General features: G+C 38.2%; 1 protein-coding gene across 11 annotated transcripts in view; it reads right to left on the reverse strand.

Annotated features, from left to right (window-relative positions):
- KHDRBS2 (KH RNA binding domain containing, signal transduction associated 2) overlaps positions 1-20,910 on the reverse strand; it is a 614,322-nt gene that overhangs the window by 35,397 nt on the left and 558,015 nt on the right. For 5 of the 11 annotated variants that reach the window (XR_012638772.1, XR_012638767.1, XR_012638773.1 and 2 more), the window contains 2 exons: positions 14,411-14,584; positions 12,430-12,481 (listed from right to left, as the gene is read on the reverse strand). Coding sequence is in view for 4 of the 11 variants with exons in the window: in XM_074947896.1 (XP_074803997.1) it covers positions 14,487-14,584 (98 nt within the window). In the remaining 7 variants the exon portion in view is untranslated. Of the gene's footprint in view, positions 1-12,429; positions 12,482-13,831; positions 14,585-20,910 lie in introns of those variants that run through there. The other 6 variants (XR_012638770.1, XM_074947899.1, XM_074947898.1 and 3 more) reach the window with 3 other exon arrangements.

The following is a 20,910-nucleotide window of genomic DNA, read 5'->3' on the forward strand; positions in this document are numbered from 1 at the left end:
TCTGCTGCAAACCAAAGAGGTGTTACAGATTTGCTTAAAAAATGGTTGGAAAACTTTTATAATAGATTGTGTTAGGCAAATTAAATATAAATATCACACACACAAAACTAAGTTACAAGACCATTATGAAGATTGCAAAGTCAAGCGCTCGCAAGTTAGGAAATTCCACAATTAAGGTTGCGCATGTAACCTTAATTTTTTAACCTGTAATTTTTTAATCCCAGGCTATTTTTTCCATAGGACCCTTGCCTCATTCAGTGCACAGGATGGACAAGTCTCAGTTACCCAATAGTTATTCAGTGTTTTGTTTTATCCTTATTGTTCAATGTGTGGTGGTAGGCTTTATTTACTGCATACTATTCAAATCCCACTCTGAAGATATAATTATTATTGGCCTCATGGTGTTTTCTATGGAGCTCACTCATGAGAGGATCTGAGTGCTTCACAAACATTAATTAATTTATTTTTATGAAACCCCCTCAGACGTGAGGGGGCGGTGGTAGTCCCGTTTTGCAGATGGGGAACTCAGGCACAGAGAGATTGAGGTCAAAATATCCACTAATTTTGGGGGCTCAATTTGTGACAACTGTTTTTCAGACGACTTAGCATTATATAGCACTTTGTATAATATGAACAGCACTTTATACAGCTCCTGCTGACTTCAGTTGCCATTGTGAATGCTCAGCACTTCTGCACCTCAGGATCTCAAGTTGGCATCCAGAAAATGAGGAACATACTATTAGTGACCGCCTGTGAAAAGTCTGATTTAAGTGACTTGGTTAACACCACACAGAAACTCGGTAGCAGAAGCAAGGATAGACTCCAATTTGTCAGGGCAGCAGTCAACTGCCTTAACTGGGGACAGTCCTTTCTCTTCCCGCAACCCTTTGCCTCCTTCACTACATCTTTTTCCATCCCCTGGAAAACTGCCTAAATTTGAGCAAGTTATAAGTCTTTGAAAAATTGCAGTTCCCAGTCAGTGGATACTTTGATTTTAACATCTAACATTTCTGAAGATTCCAACTTTTGCAACTAACTTTTGAGTCTTTGACTTTGCAACCTTAATAATGTGCTTTTAAACAGTTTTTGAGTGTATAGTTTTCTAGGTTTTTAAAAAAGCCAACTGAAAAAACAGAAAGTCTTTCATTTGGTATAACGTTGACACCTGCATGGGTCAGTAGCAGGGTTGGAACCTTTAGATCCATAACATGGACCTCTGCCACTTGAGTTATGGAGTAACTGATAACAGTAGTAGGTTGTCAGCTCTATGTGCACCAGTCATTATCAGTCTGGCTTCATAGATATTTGCTGACAGCAGAAGAATGGTGAATCTCAAGAATCTTGGGTTCCATTTCATGATCTAGAGGAGAGTGTTCTCTAGTGGGCACAGACTCTTCCACCTGTTTTCCTTGAGATTGACCCTTTCAGTCCCATCCCTTCCAAAGCTTCTCAGGCCCAGTCTTATGTCTTCTCAACCCTGGGTCCTTTTTGCCAGGCCATTCTCCTTGCTGACCCAGTTCCAGTCTCCACTCCTCAGGCTTCTCATCCCAGCTCCATCCTCCTTGCCCAGCCAGTTTCAGTCCCCACTTTCCCCTAACTCTTTAACTCCAGTCTCATTGTCCAGCCAGTCCCAGGTCACATGCATGGCTCCTCATGTGCTCTCCCCCTTCCTCCTGCTCACTGGCTCTTTGTTTCAGTCTCTTTATCCCAGACAGTCCCATTTCTTCCCCTGCACCCCAGCTCCTTGTCATGTCTGTCTCTTTTCCCCACCTTCCTCCCATTAATTCCTAGTCTCAGTCTCTCTGTTCAGGCAGCCCCCACCAGCTCCTTATCCGAGCTCAGTGTCCCTCTATGGCTCCCTGTCTCACTCTCCTTGCCAGACTAGTCCCAGTTCCTTCCCTCCAACTTCCAGTTGCAGTTTCACTCCCCTCACTCAAGTCCCGGTTGCACCAGATTCCTCGTCTCAGTCTGCTCCTTTCCCTCCCCCAGTCTGGTTTTTGTCTCCTCTGCATTCAGATCAGATGACTTCCTCTTCCATGCTGCCTGGGTGAAAGTGCGGGTGGGGGTGGTCATTGACAGCACAGAAGAGACAGGCTCCCTGCTCTCAGTTCCAGTGCCATGCCCATCCTGCTCCCCACTTCCCCCCATCAGCCTGGAGCAGTGACTTCAGGGAAAGTAACTCTGAGCCCTTGCAGTCCTGGGTTGGAGCATGTTCAGTTACTCAGTGGGGACGGCACATGTACAATGTAGTCAGCACTAGGAGCTGTGAGAGGCTTGAGCACACTTAGTGGGATGGAGTTCAACTCTCCCTCCTTGTTCTCAGAAACAAAGAAACCACTTGGCTGAAATTTCCCCCCTCCCGTCTGAGGCAGACACTTGACATGGAATATTTTAGCCCAAATGGTTAAAAGGTCCACAAAGTATCCGGCAACCTGAATAATAGGCCATGTTACCAGCCCCACCTATGATTTATTTTCAGCAAGAGTGAGAGAAGAGAACATATGATAGTGCATGGCAGTATATACTTTGTCTGCAAGAGTTTTGGATGGGAGCTATATTCAAAATGGGAAAAGCCAGCAGTGGGTCGCCTCAGACAAGTGCTAGTGCAATTTTTATGCAGGCACTACACTACATAAAACTACTTTTACTCATTTGAAAGGTATTGGGACTATTTTTTGTAAACTATCTGTTGTAAAGCAAGGTGCCTCAGTTACCATAAATTCAACTTTACAGGTCTCTGAAGGAAGGGAAAAATAACTAATACGTTTAAAAGTACCCCTAAAAATAACATTGCTAGCTCTAAAATGGTCACATCTGTGAAGTCTCATATTTTGAAACTTTCCAGGGTCAGATCTCATTGGGAAATAAGCAATGGGTAGTGTTGGGAAAGCAGGAGTCTCCTGTCCTTTCCAATGGTGTGGCACTCCCATTTCTTGCCTTCTAGGGTCATAAAGCATCAGACACATACCATGTGATTGGCAGTATAAAAGCCTAATTAAAATAGAATAGAAAAAAATATCAGTAAAAGCCTTTTGGATATAATTATATCCATGTGTAAGAGTTCAAGGTGCACATTTAAGCTGCAGTGCTGCAAGCTGCTCTGCCTGGGTATATCCCTGTGCATAAGTTCAGCTCCACTGAAATCCACGGGGTCCGTGTGGGTACAGCACACCTCCCTTTGTAGAACAGGCCTTAGCTGCCACAGTCAATTGCATTTCAAAGTTCATGCAGTGTTTCATTTTCTAAAACAGCTTCTCAGCCTGACCTCCACCTGCTGCGATGCAGCTAATTACATTCCATTACATGCCATTGACCTGGTCAGTGGGCTTAGGTAAGTCATTTAATTTCTCTGCTCCTAAGATTACCCATTTCTAAGATGAGGATTCTAATACTTACCTCCTTTGAAAAAGACGTTGAGATCTATGGATGAAAAGAGCTTTGTAAGAATGAAATGCTGCTGTATTGTTGTTTTTGTACTAGTCTGGCTCACATTCCAGCTGGTGACAAACTCCCGTATGTACACATCTTTTAGAAGCTTTCTTAATCTAGCACTTCACCTCTTTCATGGTGGCAGGTGGGTTCAGAAATATCGCTCACTGTGTTGTGTACAATGATGGCATCCACATCTGGATTCAAATATTTGTCCCAATATAATTTGGACAATGACTTTATTAACTAAAGAGAAATGTCTGAAGAAATGCTGTCTCATCTTATTAGCCCAAATTCTATACCAGTAAATGAAATCCTTATATAGTTTTAAATAATTCCACTGTTACTCTTATAAACAAGTAAAATTCACCTGTCCTTGGACAAAGGCTGAAAACGTAGGGTTTGGGGAGGGGACAGAATCCATTCCTCACTTCCATGGCCAAGCTGGGGATCATGGCTGTGGTACATCCCCTCCATAGCTTCTGGTCCAGGTAGAATAGTGGTGTCTGCCCATCTGCACCCCTAGGCTGGGTTTTGGGGCCATTACCACTCAGGTACGCCTTACACACTTGGGTAAATATCACCCATATTTAATATTTCTTGTGTATCTGAATGTGCTTTTTACAAGGTAAGAAGAAAAAGCATCACATAAGTGTCATTTCCCTTTTCTGGACAACAGCATAACTTCTCTGGGGTACAAATCTGATGGCTCTTGCAAAGCTGAGGCAAGTTGGGGACAGGGAACATAAGACATACTTACTATGGGGAACTTCTATGTCTTGTGCTATTCAGAAGGTCATACTTGATGATCACAATGATCCTTTCTGACCTTGGGAATCTAGGAATCTAAGTCAACTCATCTACTTGCATAGACTCTCAGGGACTACCCACAAGAGCAGTTTCTGACCGGGGAGCACAAGAATTGCTTCCCAGCCAGTGACTAAAAACACCCGAAAGACAACAGGGATGATCAGGGCAAGTTGTAGTCATAGTTGTTATCCCTCTCCACACACACACTGAACTGTGGAGTGGAGTTGGCACACTAGGGGATTTACCTGCCTCATCCTAACGGATGGCTCTGAGTGCACACTTCCCATGTGCAACTCTAGGCAAGAGTGCAAGCTCTCCCAGTACCCCTCCTGGGGCAGTGCTGCTCCATACTGCCCATGACACAGGCCTGAGGTAAAAATGCCACAGTCTTGTCCAAAATAATATTTTGGGATAAATTCTGAACTCCTTACCCCTTTGTTACTCAGGCAAAACTTTCACTGAACTCAGTGACTGAATAAAGATGTCAGCATTTGACCCTCCATCAACAAGGTAACTTTTACTAAATGGAATCCAAGCTGATAGAACAGTGGTTCTCAAACTTTTTTTGATGGGCCCTCCTTTGAAAATATTTCAGGCTGTGATGACCGCCCCTCCCCTCCAAAAGTGATGATTCCCGCATACCAGGCCACCCTTACTTCTGGCTGCTGCTGGGGGCAGCGGCGGCACTGCCTTCAGATTTGGGTGCCTGGCCAGCAGCTGCTGCTCTCCAGCTGCCCAGCTCTGAAGGCAGCGCAGAAGTAAGGGTGGCAATGCTGTGATCCCACTATTACAGCCTTGCGACCCCCTTTTGGGTCAGGACTCCCAGTTTGAGAAACACTGTGATAGAGCATTCTTCTCGCTTGTTTATAGCTTTACATCATGCACTCTAACACAGACATAAAAAAGATGTATAATATTCAAAATGTCATACAGAATAAGCAATAAGCTGTCCATTTAAAACACTATTACCATACTCTGTCTAGGTCTATATTTTATCAGCACTTCATTTGAATGAGAATATCCTTGATAATCTTTTGTAGCTGCTGTAGGTATTCAAAGGAATATGTTCCTTTGGGAAGCACAATAGAGACAGATCTGCATGTGACAGACCTTTCAACTGGATTTGATTGGTGGCAGCACAAAATTGTTATAAAGTCCAAGGAGAAACATAATGAATTAGTGGTTGGGCATCCAACACAGAATAGTAAGTGAATCCAGTGAACTCTGTTTTGTCTTTACAGTTTGGCCTGTTTACTCTGCAGAAATATCAGGGAAAATCCCAGAATGCTAAGAAAACCAAAATGCACAGCTCAGCTGTTTTGCTTTCAGAGTCTCTGATTGCTGTTGGGACACAATGTGTAATCCCCGAAATGTAAAGCAGAGTAATAAATGTAGCCACTGGTCTCCAGTAAATAAGCCATCTATCATCAGCTAACACATTCAGAACAGCATGCCAGCTATGATACAGTCAAGTAAGCTCATACTTGTAGGTTGTCTCCATTATTTGTCCTTAATGATAGCAATGTACTTTGATTAAGTTAGGAGTATTGTATAATGGTAATAGAATAATATATATAGCACTAATTTCAAAATAAAATTTGCTCTCATCAGGACGTTAAAACACTTTGAGGATTCTATCTGCATCGTTGTAAATTTAAATATTTCTAAAGGAAATCAAAACATTCTGACAGTGCCTATACAGCATCTTGGCAAGCCCTTCATGAATAAACAAGACTTTGTTTGTTTAATCACCTTTTGCAGCCTCTTTACCTCCATTTTTTCCTCTTAACACATGAATGCCTGCCTCATCCAAAGATAGCTTGAGTCTGAAATTGACCTTTGTTCTATAAATGAGAGTTCTGATTTACAGATTGAAATATGAAAGCCTGAAATTTCTTTCATGCTTATTGAATTTTAAGAATGTTTGTTTTCTTTGATACAATGGAATTTATATTCAAAAGGTGATTCAGTTGTTCTAGAAAATGAAGCATTCATGATTTTTCATAAGTACTGAGTAACCCATTTACTAATATTTATATGATCAAAATGGTCCTTTAAATAGTGATATGTTCTAAGTGGGGTTAAAATAATTATTGCTTCTCAATTTTAAATTCACATAGTCTCTTTATATTTCAGAAAGTGACTTTCATTCCACCACATACATGTTTTTAATAGATTTAGGGTAATACAAGACACATATTTCATTGCTTTGGAAACTTTTAATAAAATTATAGTAAATCAGTTAGGCAGATAGGGATCATCTAGGGTTTAGAAAAAAATGATAAAATTGTAACTATGTCACTATGGATATCCTCAGTTCATCTATGCATTTCTGCCTTTAGAAACCAGTTACCCTACAGAGTAGGTCCTCATTACAAAATGTATATACATTCAAAACCAAACTATGTAAAGTACTTCTAATCATTATTGTAATTTTTTCTGGACAGGAACTCTGACTTGTTTAATCTCTTTTGTGGTGCCAAGCCAAACATTACAGGGCCAGATCCAAAACCTATAGAAGAAGATGGAAAGCCTTCCATTGATTTCAAGAGGCTTTGGATCAGGTCCATAATTAATAACAACAATAGTGATTCTACGAATGAAATAAGATAATAAACCAGTGAACAATAGTTTTGGTGATTATCTGTAAAGCCCTAACTGGTCTGAGATAGTTACCTGAGCAACTTTTCTAAATCCATGGCCTACACTATGAAGATTGTCTGGGATGCTCTTGCTCACAGTACTTAGTTTCTAATTTTTTATGGCAAATTGTAGGGTATTCTCAGGTTTTCAATGAGCAGAGCAAACTTCAGAACACAATGTCAATCTCATCTTTCTATTTAGCATTCAGGTGATTGTCTTCTGGTTTTATTTTGGTTTGGCTTGTTAAAGGGGGCTGATATGTACTTTGTCTAATATTGCTGGTGACAGTTTTGGTAATGTGGATCTTTGTTTTTATGACAGCTTTTATAGCACATGTAATTTATATGTTTCTATTTTTTGTAATAAGTGTACCTAGTTGCTATGGCACGAGGCACTAAAACAAATTAACAAACATATTGTGCCTCTCCCAAAAACAAATATTATCACATCAAAAAAGTTCAGATTTATGTTTTGATATAATGAAAAAGACACTACTAAAAATTACTGACCTGCATTTAAGATAAATTTACCAAACCCTATCTCAGAATTTGCCAAATCTTTCAACCTATTCCTATCTGGAACCCACAATTGTATCTCTACATCCTCTTTAAAGAAATCAGGTGACATGTATGAAAAAGTCCTGTAGACTTTACTATCCTTTTATAGAATTATTGAATAACCGAGAATTCTACTGTAGGCATATAATTCTCTGTTCCATTCCATGGAATGGTCTAAAAGTAGTACAGAAAGAATATAATTATCTATTAAACTCTGTAGGGTGGTTAAAGTAACTTCCATAGAACTCTGATGCCTTTATTCTTCTTACACTTTGTATGGGATTTTTCCAGAACAGTAGTGATGCTGGGAGACGGTGCATTGCAAAAAAAAGCCTAATCCTGGAATCCCTGTTTATATTTCACATAATCTTGACTTTACTGATGCACAATTTTTTCCCTCTGCAGCAAAATCCAGACAGAAATACCCTCCAGAACGTCTGTACCTTATTGATTCACATTCCCTTTTCAGATCTCAACAAAACATTTTCTCTCCCATGCTTTTACCTCTAAATTTCAGTCTCTCATCCTGCCATTAATTTTTTAACTTTGCAATTGTATTATTCAACTTATCCAAGCCTTTTGACTACTGTCTATTAGCAAGACAACATGCAAAAGAAAATGATTCCATTATTGTACATGATTGATTGGTCCCTAGAAGCAACCTTCACTCACATGGCCCAAATTATTTTTTTCCACTGAATAAAACAAAACACTTCTTTCATTGTTCTTAACCTTATCATTTATTTGGACTATAATTCTGAAAGGTAGTTAATGTGCTTTTGCTAAAATATCAAGTCTTCTAATTGGATAGACCCATACAAACATACTAGTCTTGATCTTCAGTTATGGTAACTAAGTTGCTGTATTAAAATCCCAGATCCTCAGCCCCATGCCCAGCCTAAGTACTGGCTGGCTGGGCTTTGGGTTGCTGTATGGCTTTAAGAAGGGAAGGAATCTTTCGGCCCATGTTGCCAAGTCACTATTTAGTAGCTACTGCAGCTTTAAGGCTGCAACGGTCACCATGACTGTGACATGGCCCCTCTGCAGATAGGAAAATTTGCATAGTAGCAAATTCACGAGTCCAATCCTACTCCAGATGCTATGGAGCACAGTGCTTTGTCTCACATGGGGCATGAACCCCCTGTGTTGACCCCTAGTCCTACCACTTTCAACTTAATGGATACAAACATGTCCCATTGCAAGGACACACACTGCGTTAGTTTAGGAGGGGGTGGTATTTGATAAGGTGAAGTGGTTTGGGCAAGATCTGTGGGTGGACTTGGTATGACGAGTTCATTTTATATGCAAGTCACTCATTTTTGCTCATTTCAACATTGCTGTATTAGCTTATATTCAAGTATATAGGGGTAATTGTCCCCGCATTGTGGAATTAATTCAATCCAAACATTGAGAAATGTCTGATAGTGTAAGTGAAAGACCTGCTGATAGCATTATAGATATACTGTAATATTGTTTTCAAAGAAGCCTGGGAGCCCTCACAAACTAGCAGGAGGCGTGAGCTTCTTGAAGGTTCAGGCCCCATATACCATATTTCCTGAGTTACCGAATATATTAATATGAAGATCTAAAAGGTTCTCATTTTATTTCAGAATATAATGATGTAAGATGAGCTCTGATGGAAAAGGTATCGTTACATGAACCTCGCGGATTTTCCATGTTAAAACTGTTGCTATTCTAGGGACATGACTCAGTTTATCCCGTCAGCTCCAACGGCACAAGTCTGCAAAACCCAGGCTCTTGAATGCCTGGCCACAGAAAGTCCACCAAAAAGGAGGGCACAGGAGTGCAACCTTCCTGCAGCCTTTACTCTGCCAGAAATCTGTAGATGGTGATGCAACCCTGAAAGTGGGTAGGTCCTGCGTTGGCAAGCCAGAAGATACTCTGATTCATCCCAGGGAGCTTTTGCTGACAGTGATCAGACAGCACCCTGAACTGATTTTTAAAGCTGCCTCCTACCTTTGAAACAATTCACCCCTCAAGGTCACCTGCTTCTGAATGCACAAGTAGCAGTGAATCTCCTCCCATTGTAGTCTTAAAATTCTGTGTGTAACACTTCCAGTAATCACAGTTTTGCATCAATCCCACTGAATCTGTTCAAAGCAATTAATACTTGGAATACATCTTGCTTATGTTTACATTACAATAGTCTACCCAAGGAATCCCTAATGGACGAAACAAAGGTTTTTAACCAGGTGAACATGTACTGGATACTGCAAATCATGAAAGAAGAGCATTTTTACAAAGAAAGCAACTGTATGTTAAAAGAGAAAGCTATAAAAACAATATTCAACTTTGTATCATTTTGGGAATATTTTTGTATAGTTTTGTAAAATAACAGTCTAGAGTGACCAGGCATTTTTCTTTTAACTAGTCAGAATAAAAATGCAGTAATGTCTTTTTAAGATGAAACAATTCTGCACAATAAGTCAACTTTAACAAATAGCCTTCTAATGATTTCAATGGAAATTCCAATTTTCAGCCCTTGCTTCTCTTCCTGTGTATTAAACACGCTTAGTTTAGATGAGCAAAACTAGCTTTTTTGATATTATGAAGAAAACTAATCAGGGTTTGAATCCTGCTAACTAAAACTTGCCTGTTTGCTAACTAGCACTTCACAATCGATAAAATTGAACAGCAAAGCATCTACATATTTTCTGGTGATGACGGTTGATTTCAGAGCTGTAGAATCATGGCTGACCATAACATACACTGGATGTTTAATATGGAATGCAGAGTAGCTTGTCACATAAGCTTTCAAGATGGATGACAATTAGACTGAACATAGCCCCATGTAATGGTTTCATAAATTAGTTATAGGATGGATTCCTTATTAAGAAGATAAAGTTTGCTGGCTGTAAAACACATTGGGAATGTGAGAAGAAACAGTCTGTGATAATGATGAGTAAGAATGGTATGTAAACCTGTGATCTCAAGGTATTTTTTCATATTTTCTTTTAAAGAAATAAACAACTATTTCACCTTCTTTGGGGGGAGGGATGGCTCAGGGGTTTGAGCATTGGCCTGCTAAACCTTGTTGGGGGAGGCATAGCTCAGTGGTTTGAGCATTGGCCTGCTAAACCCAGGGTTGTGAGTTTAATCCTTGAGGGGGCCATTTAGGGATCTGGGGCAAAAATTGGGGATTGGTCCTGCTTTGAGCAGGGGGTTGGACTAGATGACCTCCTGAGGTCCCTTCCAACCCTGATATTCTATGAACTATTTGCATAAATATTTACACACACTGAATTATGCTATTTCCTTCCAAGTACTACACTGATTATTTTTGAACAAGTAGAATATTTTACAACAGAGCGTTGTCCTAAGGGCTCGATTCTGCAACTATTTTACTCAACACAAATAATGGTTGCAAAATTGGGCCCTGAGACAGTAATCTTAGGTGACACTATGCTTCTATCATACTGTATGTATTGGGCCACATACTCAAAGGAGCTACTCCAATTTGCCCCAAATAAAGATCTGACCTATTGCTGAGTAATTTAATTTACACTATTTGGGCCTGAATCTCAGTTACATTAAGGCCTGATCTATACACAGTTTTTGTATCGGTATAACTATTTTGGTGAGGAGTTTTATTTCTTTACCATAATAGTTATGTAGTACAACCCAAAATATATACACAGTTGTACCATATAAAGATGCTTTATACCAGTATAGCTTATTCCCTTTCTGGTAGGAGAATAAGCTAAACTGGTATAAAGCACCTTTTATACCAGTATATCTCCCTACACACCAAGGGGTTTGTATTGCTTTAACTATAACAGATAATTACAGCAATACAACTTTTGTGTGTAGACATGACCTAAGGTTGTGTTACACCACTCTGACACCAAAAAGAGGTCTTAAAATGGATGTACCTGTATTTCATGCCAACTTCTAAAGGTAAATAAGTATACATAAGAATGAAGCACTTTATTTATTATTAGTATAGAAAACAACCCATGTGATGTACAATCTGGTAAAAAAGGCCAAATCTTGATTGATTTACTTGCATAAATATTGAATACACTGAATACATTGAAATCAAAGAGACAACTCATGTGGGTTAAAATGAGAAGGATTTAGCCCAAAGTGCGGAACCATTTTACAAACCAGTTTAGACAAAAGTTCACCACTATTACACATATTAAGTTCAAAGCTGTTTGATGGGCACCTATATTTTTGTATTTTGTGTGTGATGAGGTTGAAAGTACCGGGTAGTTTGACAAAATCAGACCTGATGCAGAATTTATCTGATGTCTCCAACACAGATATTTTTCTTTCAGTGTAAACACTAAAAAATAAAAAATAAAAAATCTGAAGCCCATTTAACATTATTACCAAAATACTTATTTGCCTTTAAAAACATATTGACCAGAAAACCAGAGAAAACCAGGCATGCCATTTCAAGTTCCTAACATCAGCCATTATAAAGTATGACACTTAAATAGTTCCTAAGTAAAAGAACTAATAAACAAGCTCCATATCTTTCTGCACACTTCCTACTTTATCATAGAGGATAACTGTGCATATTTTGAAAAGCAATTTGTAAGCCAGGACTGTATCTTTTCACAAGGTAGTGCAGACCAGATGACTTGTTTACTTCCAAAATGTTCATATGTTTTTCATAAAGATGAGCTCCTGTCTTTAAAAGAATAAATTACAAAGTGTATAATGTTTATTTTAAAAACATTAGGTTCGGGAAATGACTTTGCAGATATCCCATATGCTGCCACTCATTTTTTCAGCAATCAAACAATTCTCTCAACATACAGAAGAGTATCACACAAAACAACAGCAAATTCTTTGGTGACATTATACCTTCACCAGCCTTTTATTTAAAATTGGAAAGAATTATTTATGTGAAGCTTCTACTTTAAAATGTTCATGAAAAGAAATACAGAAAAATATATACAATTATTGTCACAGAGGAAAATAGACTCAATTAAAAACAATCAGGTATGGCATAGCTTACCTGAACACTTCTCAATACATCTGCTGCTTAGCTGTCCATTGCCTGTGCGTCCCTGAAATAGCGAGACAGAACAAACTCAATGTAATCAATAGGTAACCTACTGAATCCACTGTAACAACATTTCAGATTCAAATGGCAGGACATATGCTTCACAAACTATTCAAAAAAGTTAGCATGCAACTCCAGCTGCAAGAGATTTTGTTCACAAACCGAACAGCAATAAGCCTGTCTTTGTTCTCATCAAAAAAGTAAACCAATCACATTGACAAAAAGCCACCTTAAACAAAAAAACTGTATTTAAAGGATTAACAGTTTTGGCATCCCTACCATCAAGTCTTCAGGTTTTTTTCATCAAAATTTAGGTTATATATTTGTTGTTAGCAAGAGTTGCATTACTATTATTGTTAATTTTAGTTCTGTTTATTACCTTCAGGGTTATATCTTGTAAAATAATTTTGTTGCCACTAGTTAATGTTAATTAGTTGTTTTAATATCCTATATACCTATTTGTTATGGTTTGGTAGGTTTACTTTTTTAACTATCAGTAACTTAATAACTGAGAATATTTAACATTACTGTTGCATACTCAAAATTACAGAGTTACTATTAGTGTTACCTGTTTAACGTTTAGTCATCCTTTGAGTCCTGCGACATATTTCCTTAATAATCATCAGCCATCAAGTCTGATAGTCTCAAAAGAAATATCAGCCCTCTAAACTGCCTTCAAGGGCGGTGATATTTAGCACTGAAAATTACAAATAAAGTTTTTGAAGTTGAATAGCAATAACTGGGCAGTGACACTGATGATTTGTTTGTCAAGACAGATTGTTATATACTATGCAAATGCAGTCAACGCACTCCTCTGAGTGAAAACAAGTATGTGAATCTATGCAATGCTTACATGTTGAATGGGATATTTAATGTGCGGGGAAACTCAAAGGTTGAAGAACTAGCATTTAGACAGTCTAACAGTGGTAAGTGGTAATCTTACCTCTTTAAACTCCATTACATTCTCACGAGAGACATGCTAATACAAACAAGTCAATCAGAGTTTGTGTTTAGCAAGATCAAGCTTAGAGGATAGTTTAAAATCCATTTATTGTTCTAAAGCAATTTTTTCCATTAACATGTTATACATTAGTGTTTACTAACCATGATTCATGTAACAGTTTAGTTTGTTAACTTTTAAATTATTTAACAACCATAAGTTATTAATACAACTTTTAAAGTCTTACACAAAATTCTTAAAACAAGCTTGGGTTCATTTTTGTAATTTTTATATATAAAACATTTTAGGCATCTCTTGAAAAAGAAATAAAGCAGGCATTTAAAGCTAGAAAACAAGTAATTCCAAATTTAGTTTGTTACAAAAGGTTTCAGCTTTATTGACAAATTATGGCAAACATATTTGACAAAATTATGGTTTCCTATTTAGAGAAGCTTACACATGGAACTTTATGTGATTTTTTTTAACAAATACAGGTTAAAACACTGAACAAATTCAGTTAGCTACATACATACAGTAGCTGCTTGTTTTCAACCCCATTAAAACAGCATTTAAAATTAAATTTACAAACTTAATATCGAACATCTTAATCTAACTAACATATATTAAAAAAGACAGGTTAAAACATCTTATCTACATCTTGATTACTGTCTGGTTCAAAATAAAAAAAACTCATATTACAGTCTTCTAGCAACCCTAAACAAAAACTCAGCCTTAGCTAGTATGTAGAGAGACTCAAGATCTGTAACAGCATCATGCTTTCTTTTTTTTAAGTTACACACAACAATGAATAACAACCAAGAGAACATCATCCTTCAAATGGTTTATAGACAATGCTTGCCAAAGATATTTTTTAAGTCCGTGTTATAAAATAATACTAATGCCAATGCCACTCCAATGTTATAGGAAATACAAGTAGTACACGGGGTAATCATGAGCAGTAATCCCTAGGATAGAAAAGAAATGGACTATTACTTGTCTTGTTGCTGTTTATGTGGAGACCACAGGCTATTAATTGTCTTTGAGTTGAGGTCACAGATGAGGAGGACCTTCAATATCTACCATAGGGGTGTTCCCTGTAACCCCCTCGGGCTGACCTTGGAGGTGGTGCCTTTAGGCTGGAACGGGTTGTGGCCCATTCTTCTTGTGCTAAAAACAGAAGAAGAGAACATTTTTTGTAAAAGACTAAATCTGAAAGAGCAAAAAGATATCAGAGGCAGTGACTGTCAAAGATCCCAAGGATCCTGCTTGTGTGTTTAACAAACACAAACTGAGGGTGGCTTTATCATCCATTGCTTTGTCCTTCCTAGCATCTTAAGAAGGTTTGGTTGTCCGCTTACAGAATTTGTAGTAAAGATTAGCATATCTCATTCCTTCACTTTCAGCAGAGTGTGAATATCCAGTTTACTGGTAATGCAGTCAGCTCTGGAAAAAACACAGCATTAGCCTACCAGCTCAGAACATATTCTATACAGAGCTTCTGACATCCTAAGATAAAGCACCAAAGGGAATAATATTTTATGCCGCTGATATGGAGATTAGGAGTTGAATCATAATTGAAATACATTTGATTTTCTACTTCCATTTTGGACCAAAAAGAGGGAAATGAAATAATGGAAGGAACAATACTCGGAAATGAGGCAAGTGCATTAAGCGAAGAAGCTCTACCTCCTAGCTGTTACTGTGGGTGGCAGCATTCCCATCAACTTCTGAATGAGTTTTGTTCTCATGACCGTGAAGTACACTGAAAAAGAACTAAGTTAATATGCTTAACCCTGGCAGACTGGAATGAGGATTGTGTTGGTCTATTATTATAAATCAGATGTGTACGAAAATTAGCTCTCCTATGGCAGCAGACATGAAAATGAGAGCCCAAGAGGATAAAAAAGAGGTATGTGCCAATGATTAAAGAACTAAGCTCAGACACAAAACCAGGAGCTCTAATCCCAAATCTCACACTCAGCAATTCAGCCAAGCTACATGCTAGTGCCTCCCTGTGGTGGATGTCCAGTGCAGGTACTCCATAGGGAATGGGTACAGTGGTTAAATAAAATGGATTGGAAAATGATTTAAAGGTGGCATTCTTTAAAGGAGTGGAGAAAGGGGGTTCAGGGCTCCCACGACTTGTCAACCCTTCTCCAGTATAGCCCCCCCCCAACCCTCAAACGGGGGGAAGTGTTGAGGTCTGAGCAACGGATTAGCTGGGACCTGAATGGGAAAGGGGGAGGGCTGACAGGGCCCTTGAGTATATGGAAATGGTGACAGAATTACCTGAACTGTAAAATTTTGTCTGCCAGGCATTCAAGGATGAAGTTGTGGCCTTCTTAAAACCACATCCAGTGCTCCTGTATTTCTTCTGATACAGCTGGAGAAAAGAGGACTTTTTGCTGGCACAGCCCTAGGTATAAATACCCACCCTGCTCTTCCCATTACCTGTGGCGGAGGGGATAAGTCCTCCTGCCAACCGAGTTTGGCTGAACTGCTTCCTGCCTCTTCCATGAAGCAAATTCCCTCTCTAGGGAGGAAGGGGCCTTAAAGGGGGCAACAACCCCTTTTCTTCTAATCTGCTGGCCAAGCCACCCTTGCAACTCTCTTTTCCTGTCAATCTGGACAAAGGGTTCCACCAGCTCTAAAACCTTAACATTTACAACACTGTGCTATCTGAGATACTACATCTGTGGCCTGTAAGCAGTAAATATAGCAGTATCCTTGAAACCACAGGATGGCTAATGTAGACTTTTTACTGACGATTATTGTGCTGATATTACATGTACATCGTGAAGATTAATATTTGTACTATTATAAGTGCTAGGAATTCTTGTGTCTGTTTTGGGGGAAAATTTGCATATTTGGACTTGCATAAGAAAATGGGCACCTGGAAAGAAAAGGCTGGAAAGAAGTTTGAAAGGAGAGTCTACGGTAGCTAAAAGGAAGCCAAAGGAAAAGATGGGTTGACATAATCAAGAAAAAGCCTTGAGAGCACAATAAAAAGCAGGGGAAAGGTAAATTGCAAAGAGTGGAGAAGTCTGGTATAGTTGTCTTAAAACAATTAATTGAGTGGTATCTCAAAATATATGCCCTTTACCCTAGCCTAAAGTGAGAGTATCTTTCTTCACTTACAAGACAGGCAATGTAATGATACAAATTGGACTATTCAATTCCATAAATTTTGACAGGGACCAGAAAATTATTTCATCTACTTAGGTTTAAAATTTAACTACTTCCATCTTTACAAATGTACATGCTTTATTTTTCATATATTTAGTATTATGCAAAATGTGTCTCCCTAAGAAGGCAGCCACTTAAAATGGATTTCCCTGGTCAAGACTGACAAAGTAATAGGATGATTCCCTGATTCTTCTCTTTATCTGCCCTGTTATGTGGAATTGGAGACATGTAGAGCACTGCTGAGTTCTCCAGACTCAATGTGGTAGGTAATGCTCACTTTCCCAGGATATAAGTGAGGTGGGATTGGCTCCTTTAGGCACACAAATCTAGTGTGTGGTGCTGAGCAATACTAAGAGGGGGACCCTAGCACCAGCAAAGCCTGGAGGAAAGGCTTGGGTTTGTGTTTCCTTTATTCTGTGTTAACTTGTTAAAAAAACCCAACCCCCCTCAACCCCCCCCCCAAAAAAAACAACAAGAAGGGGGTGAGTTGTGAAGCAACATATAATTTGTTAGCTGTTTTGGATCAGGGTAGAAACCCTACTTGTTCATGGATGATATGTACATAATTTTACTCTGTCGTGTAATATTCTAATTTAATTCCTAACAAGCTCAGTGGGGCCATTCTTAAGCTTTGTGGGACCCAAGATGGAGCTTTGAGGGGAATCTAACCATTTCTTTTTTGCCCACTTTCCCCCACTTCTAGAAGGGGGAGATGGGGATATGAGATGTCTAGTGAGTGCCTGGCCACAGAACTCACCAAATCATGAGTTGCCATGTTGAGCATGTATTCTTTGTGCCTTAGGTCCACCGTGAGCATTAAAGAATATGTAGTCATTTTGTTTCATTTTTTTAAAAATCACCAAAACATGAGACTAAAACTTTCTGTAGCAAGGAAGATACGTACAAACATTATAAAAGAAGATTAAAAAATCAAGAGGATATTAATAATAATTTTCCAGAAAGATAGCCATATTGTCTGAAATTTAGCGTGCTGTTTGATTTATAGAATGATACTCTTGAATTAAATATAAAGTAAAACTTTAAAATCTTCATCTCCATTTAGAAATGTCACAATTTTTCTTTTTTTAAACCAGGATGATTATAGTGGAAGGGAAAGAACCTTCTAGAACAGTCGGAGTGTTGAGGTAATGGTCCTGTATTTCAACTGGCTTCAGTTACTGTAGAATACTTGCTGAAGCTGTCTCCTCCATTCTTTCCTTTGATAGTTTATTCATGCACTTTATTTATGAAGGCGATAAAGTGACAAACAATCGAGTGAAACTAACATGTACAGAGAGTTCCATTCTGCCCTATGTCTTAAAAAACCCTGCATCAATAAAAAAACAAATAACTGGGAAAAGTAGTTGTATCTTTGCCTGCTTCCCAGGCCAGCAACATTTACACTATAAAATGCCCTTTTTCTTTGAAAAATCTTTTTTGCACATCTGGTGAGTCCAAGATGATGGTCAGATATGGTCAGTGTTCCAACCATACATAAAACCCTACATAGGATTGGATCTAGTGTGATTATGTCTACTCTTCACAGTAGAGTACCTCCTTCTGTCTGCTGAATCCATAATATGCTTCCTAGTCATTTCCTTACATTGCATAACATAGTAATCACAGTGAGGAAGGTGAGAGAAGTAATTTTGAACTGAAACTCTGTGGTCAACATACATATGATATGTGTATGCATGTTGCTAAACTGTGACTTGGCCTCCACTCCTACACAGGCAAAAAAGGGCCCACTTTACATCTCTAGATGGGTAATACCTGGTCCTTAGGCACGGGTGTGCAGGACAAGAGGGATGGTACAAGCCCACTTTACTGCCCAGTCAATTAATAGTTAATTGGCTAGAGCTGTGGGTATTGTAATTTACTGCGGATTAGAGCTGTGCAGGAACCAGAAGGGCCATTTTGCAGGAAATTTTGAAATATGTTTTCATTTTGAACTGGAACAAAAACAAGGAATTTTGAAACTGCCTGAAAAATGAATCAAAATATTTTGTTCCAATAAAATTGAAACACTTTGTTCCAGTTTCAATTTTAATATAAAACACAATAAAATTCTAAAATGCCATTTAGAACCAAAAATTGAAACATTCCATTCTGATAAAGTCAAAACAAAACATTTTATGAAATGCTTCATTTCAATTTGCTTTTGAAAATGAAATTTTATTGAACTTGACAAGTTGATATGGAAAGTTTTGATTTTGATGAGAGCATTTTCTGACAGAATAACATTCAACCAACTCTACTGTTGGGCAGGCCAGCAGCAAATTACCACCCCTCGGGAATAAGGAGGAAGCAGAGGAGGAATTGTGCCTCAGAGGGGTGTGAATTAATCAAAATGCCTCCCGGGACTACTTCTTGGTTGGTGCTTGAAGTCTCAGTCTAGTTCTTATGATTTTAAAATGTGTCTGAAACCAGCAAAGCTACTTGCATGATTTGTCCCCACATTGTCCCACTTTGTATGTGGATGAGAGCAGAATCAAGACCTACAAGTTTATTCTACCTGAAAACTATATCAGCTATAGAAAATTAGGAAAGTGTGATAAGAAAAGTGTAATACAATGTTTCTTTTTTAACAAGCACACAAATGGGAGGAAATTATAAAAGGGAAGAGTTATAATTATTTCTGTTAAGTGATATTTTCAGTATTAACAAGTCAACACATTAACTGCTTATTCATGTAATGTAAAATGCAATTCTCTAAAGAGGGCAACTCCATTGAAGTCAAATGGGTTGTCCTGCTTTCACCAGGGATGATTCACCAGGGATAATAGAATGTAGATGTGGAAAAATCTAATAGATCTCCAACTTCATTCCTCTGCAAGGGCAGCTTACAGTCCTCTGGATGAGGAAATTTCTTCCTGTTTTAAAGATCACCTTGTATCAAAAAAAGATCAGCTTTAGGAAATGTACATGAGCTAATTCTAATGTAAATGAACTACCACATATCTTATAGACTATAAATTGTTCTAACTTCTGTTTTAAAAAGAAAAACAATTCCTGAAGTTCAGAAAAGAATGCTTTGTAGTCATTTGTCTTTGAAGTTTGGCATGCAGAGCCTATTGTAGAGATCACTTGGTATCTTTTTAAAATTTCAAAAATATGAAAATGATATTTCATAAAATGTTCCACTCAGAACACATATGACAACTATTATTGCGCTTTTATTTTGCTAGGGACTACAAGCATTTCTGAAACATGAATCCAGTCTCTCATAAGAAGTCAGGTCACTCATCATTTTCACAGCTGATTAATCGGAACATCTAATCATAGCAGGATACTGCAATCACAAAGGTAAATTATATTTCAAAGGACCCAGAAGGAGCAATAATATGTAAAACTATTTAGCTTGACCTAAATAAGTGATCACATTTTTATTTTTAAAACATCACTGATGTTTGTGGTTAGTAAGTGAATAATTGGATAGCTCTAGAGTAAACACATAGGCAACAGAATTTGTAACGAAAATACGTTTTCTGAATAAGGAAACACAAAAGGTATGGAAACAAAAGTGAAGATATAAATGATGCCTTCTTATGAAAAAGAAATATAATGTTAGCATGACTTTTGCTTTTGAAAAATACAGTACTAAAGTATATCACATAGTCTACTATTCTTTCAGAAGGAATGACTTAGGGTTCTGTTGCACTTCCCATCCTTTCCTCCCCCTGAGATGTTCAGAATGTTCTTTTGTGGATTATCAAGGTTTTTATGGTCACACAATACCAAAGTTTACTGTGGAAAGCTATCACCTGGAGGGCTGAAGAAGTGGCAGACAATATGATATAAACCTAAATCCTCAGGTCTCTTACACCCGAAGGGGAATAGTTTCCTATATACTGAATTTAAAAGTACAGACTCTACATTTTGTTTCATAATACCCTTTGAAAATGGTATTTTGCTCTATATGTGCTGCGGCTTCAATTACCCTTTGCTGAAGTGTGAGTGCCTTTCCAGGGAAACCTTGGGGAGATGTAAGATGAAAAAAAGGAGAAGCAATTTATTTATATAAATAAAAATGACTAAAATAACAACAGGCACACTAGGTGCACAATACAAAGACAAAATAATAACATTTGCCCACCTCAGGGTTCCTCCAATACAGGAGAGAAATCTGCAGTCCTTTAGCCAGAGTTCACGTAGAATTAAAATGACATTGCATCACCCAGATGACTAGCTTATTTTTACTGGCAAACATTGTTCCTAGAGCAACTCTCTGCTGCTTTCTGTACTCACATCTGATTTTGGGAAAAGAGGAAAGTCCTAATTTGCAGCCCATGGCTCCCTGCTCCATC

The sequence above is a fragment of the Natator depressus genome, chromosome 3, assembly GCF_965152275.1.
Source record: "Natator depressus isolate rNatDep1 chromosome 3, rNatDep2.hap1, whole genome shotgun sequence".
Taxonomy (NCBI): domain Eukaryota; kingdom Metazoa; phylum Chordata; order Testudines; family Cheloniidae; genus Natator; species Natator depressus.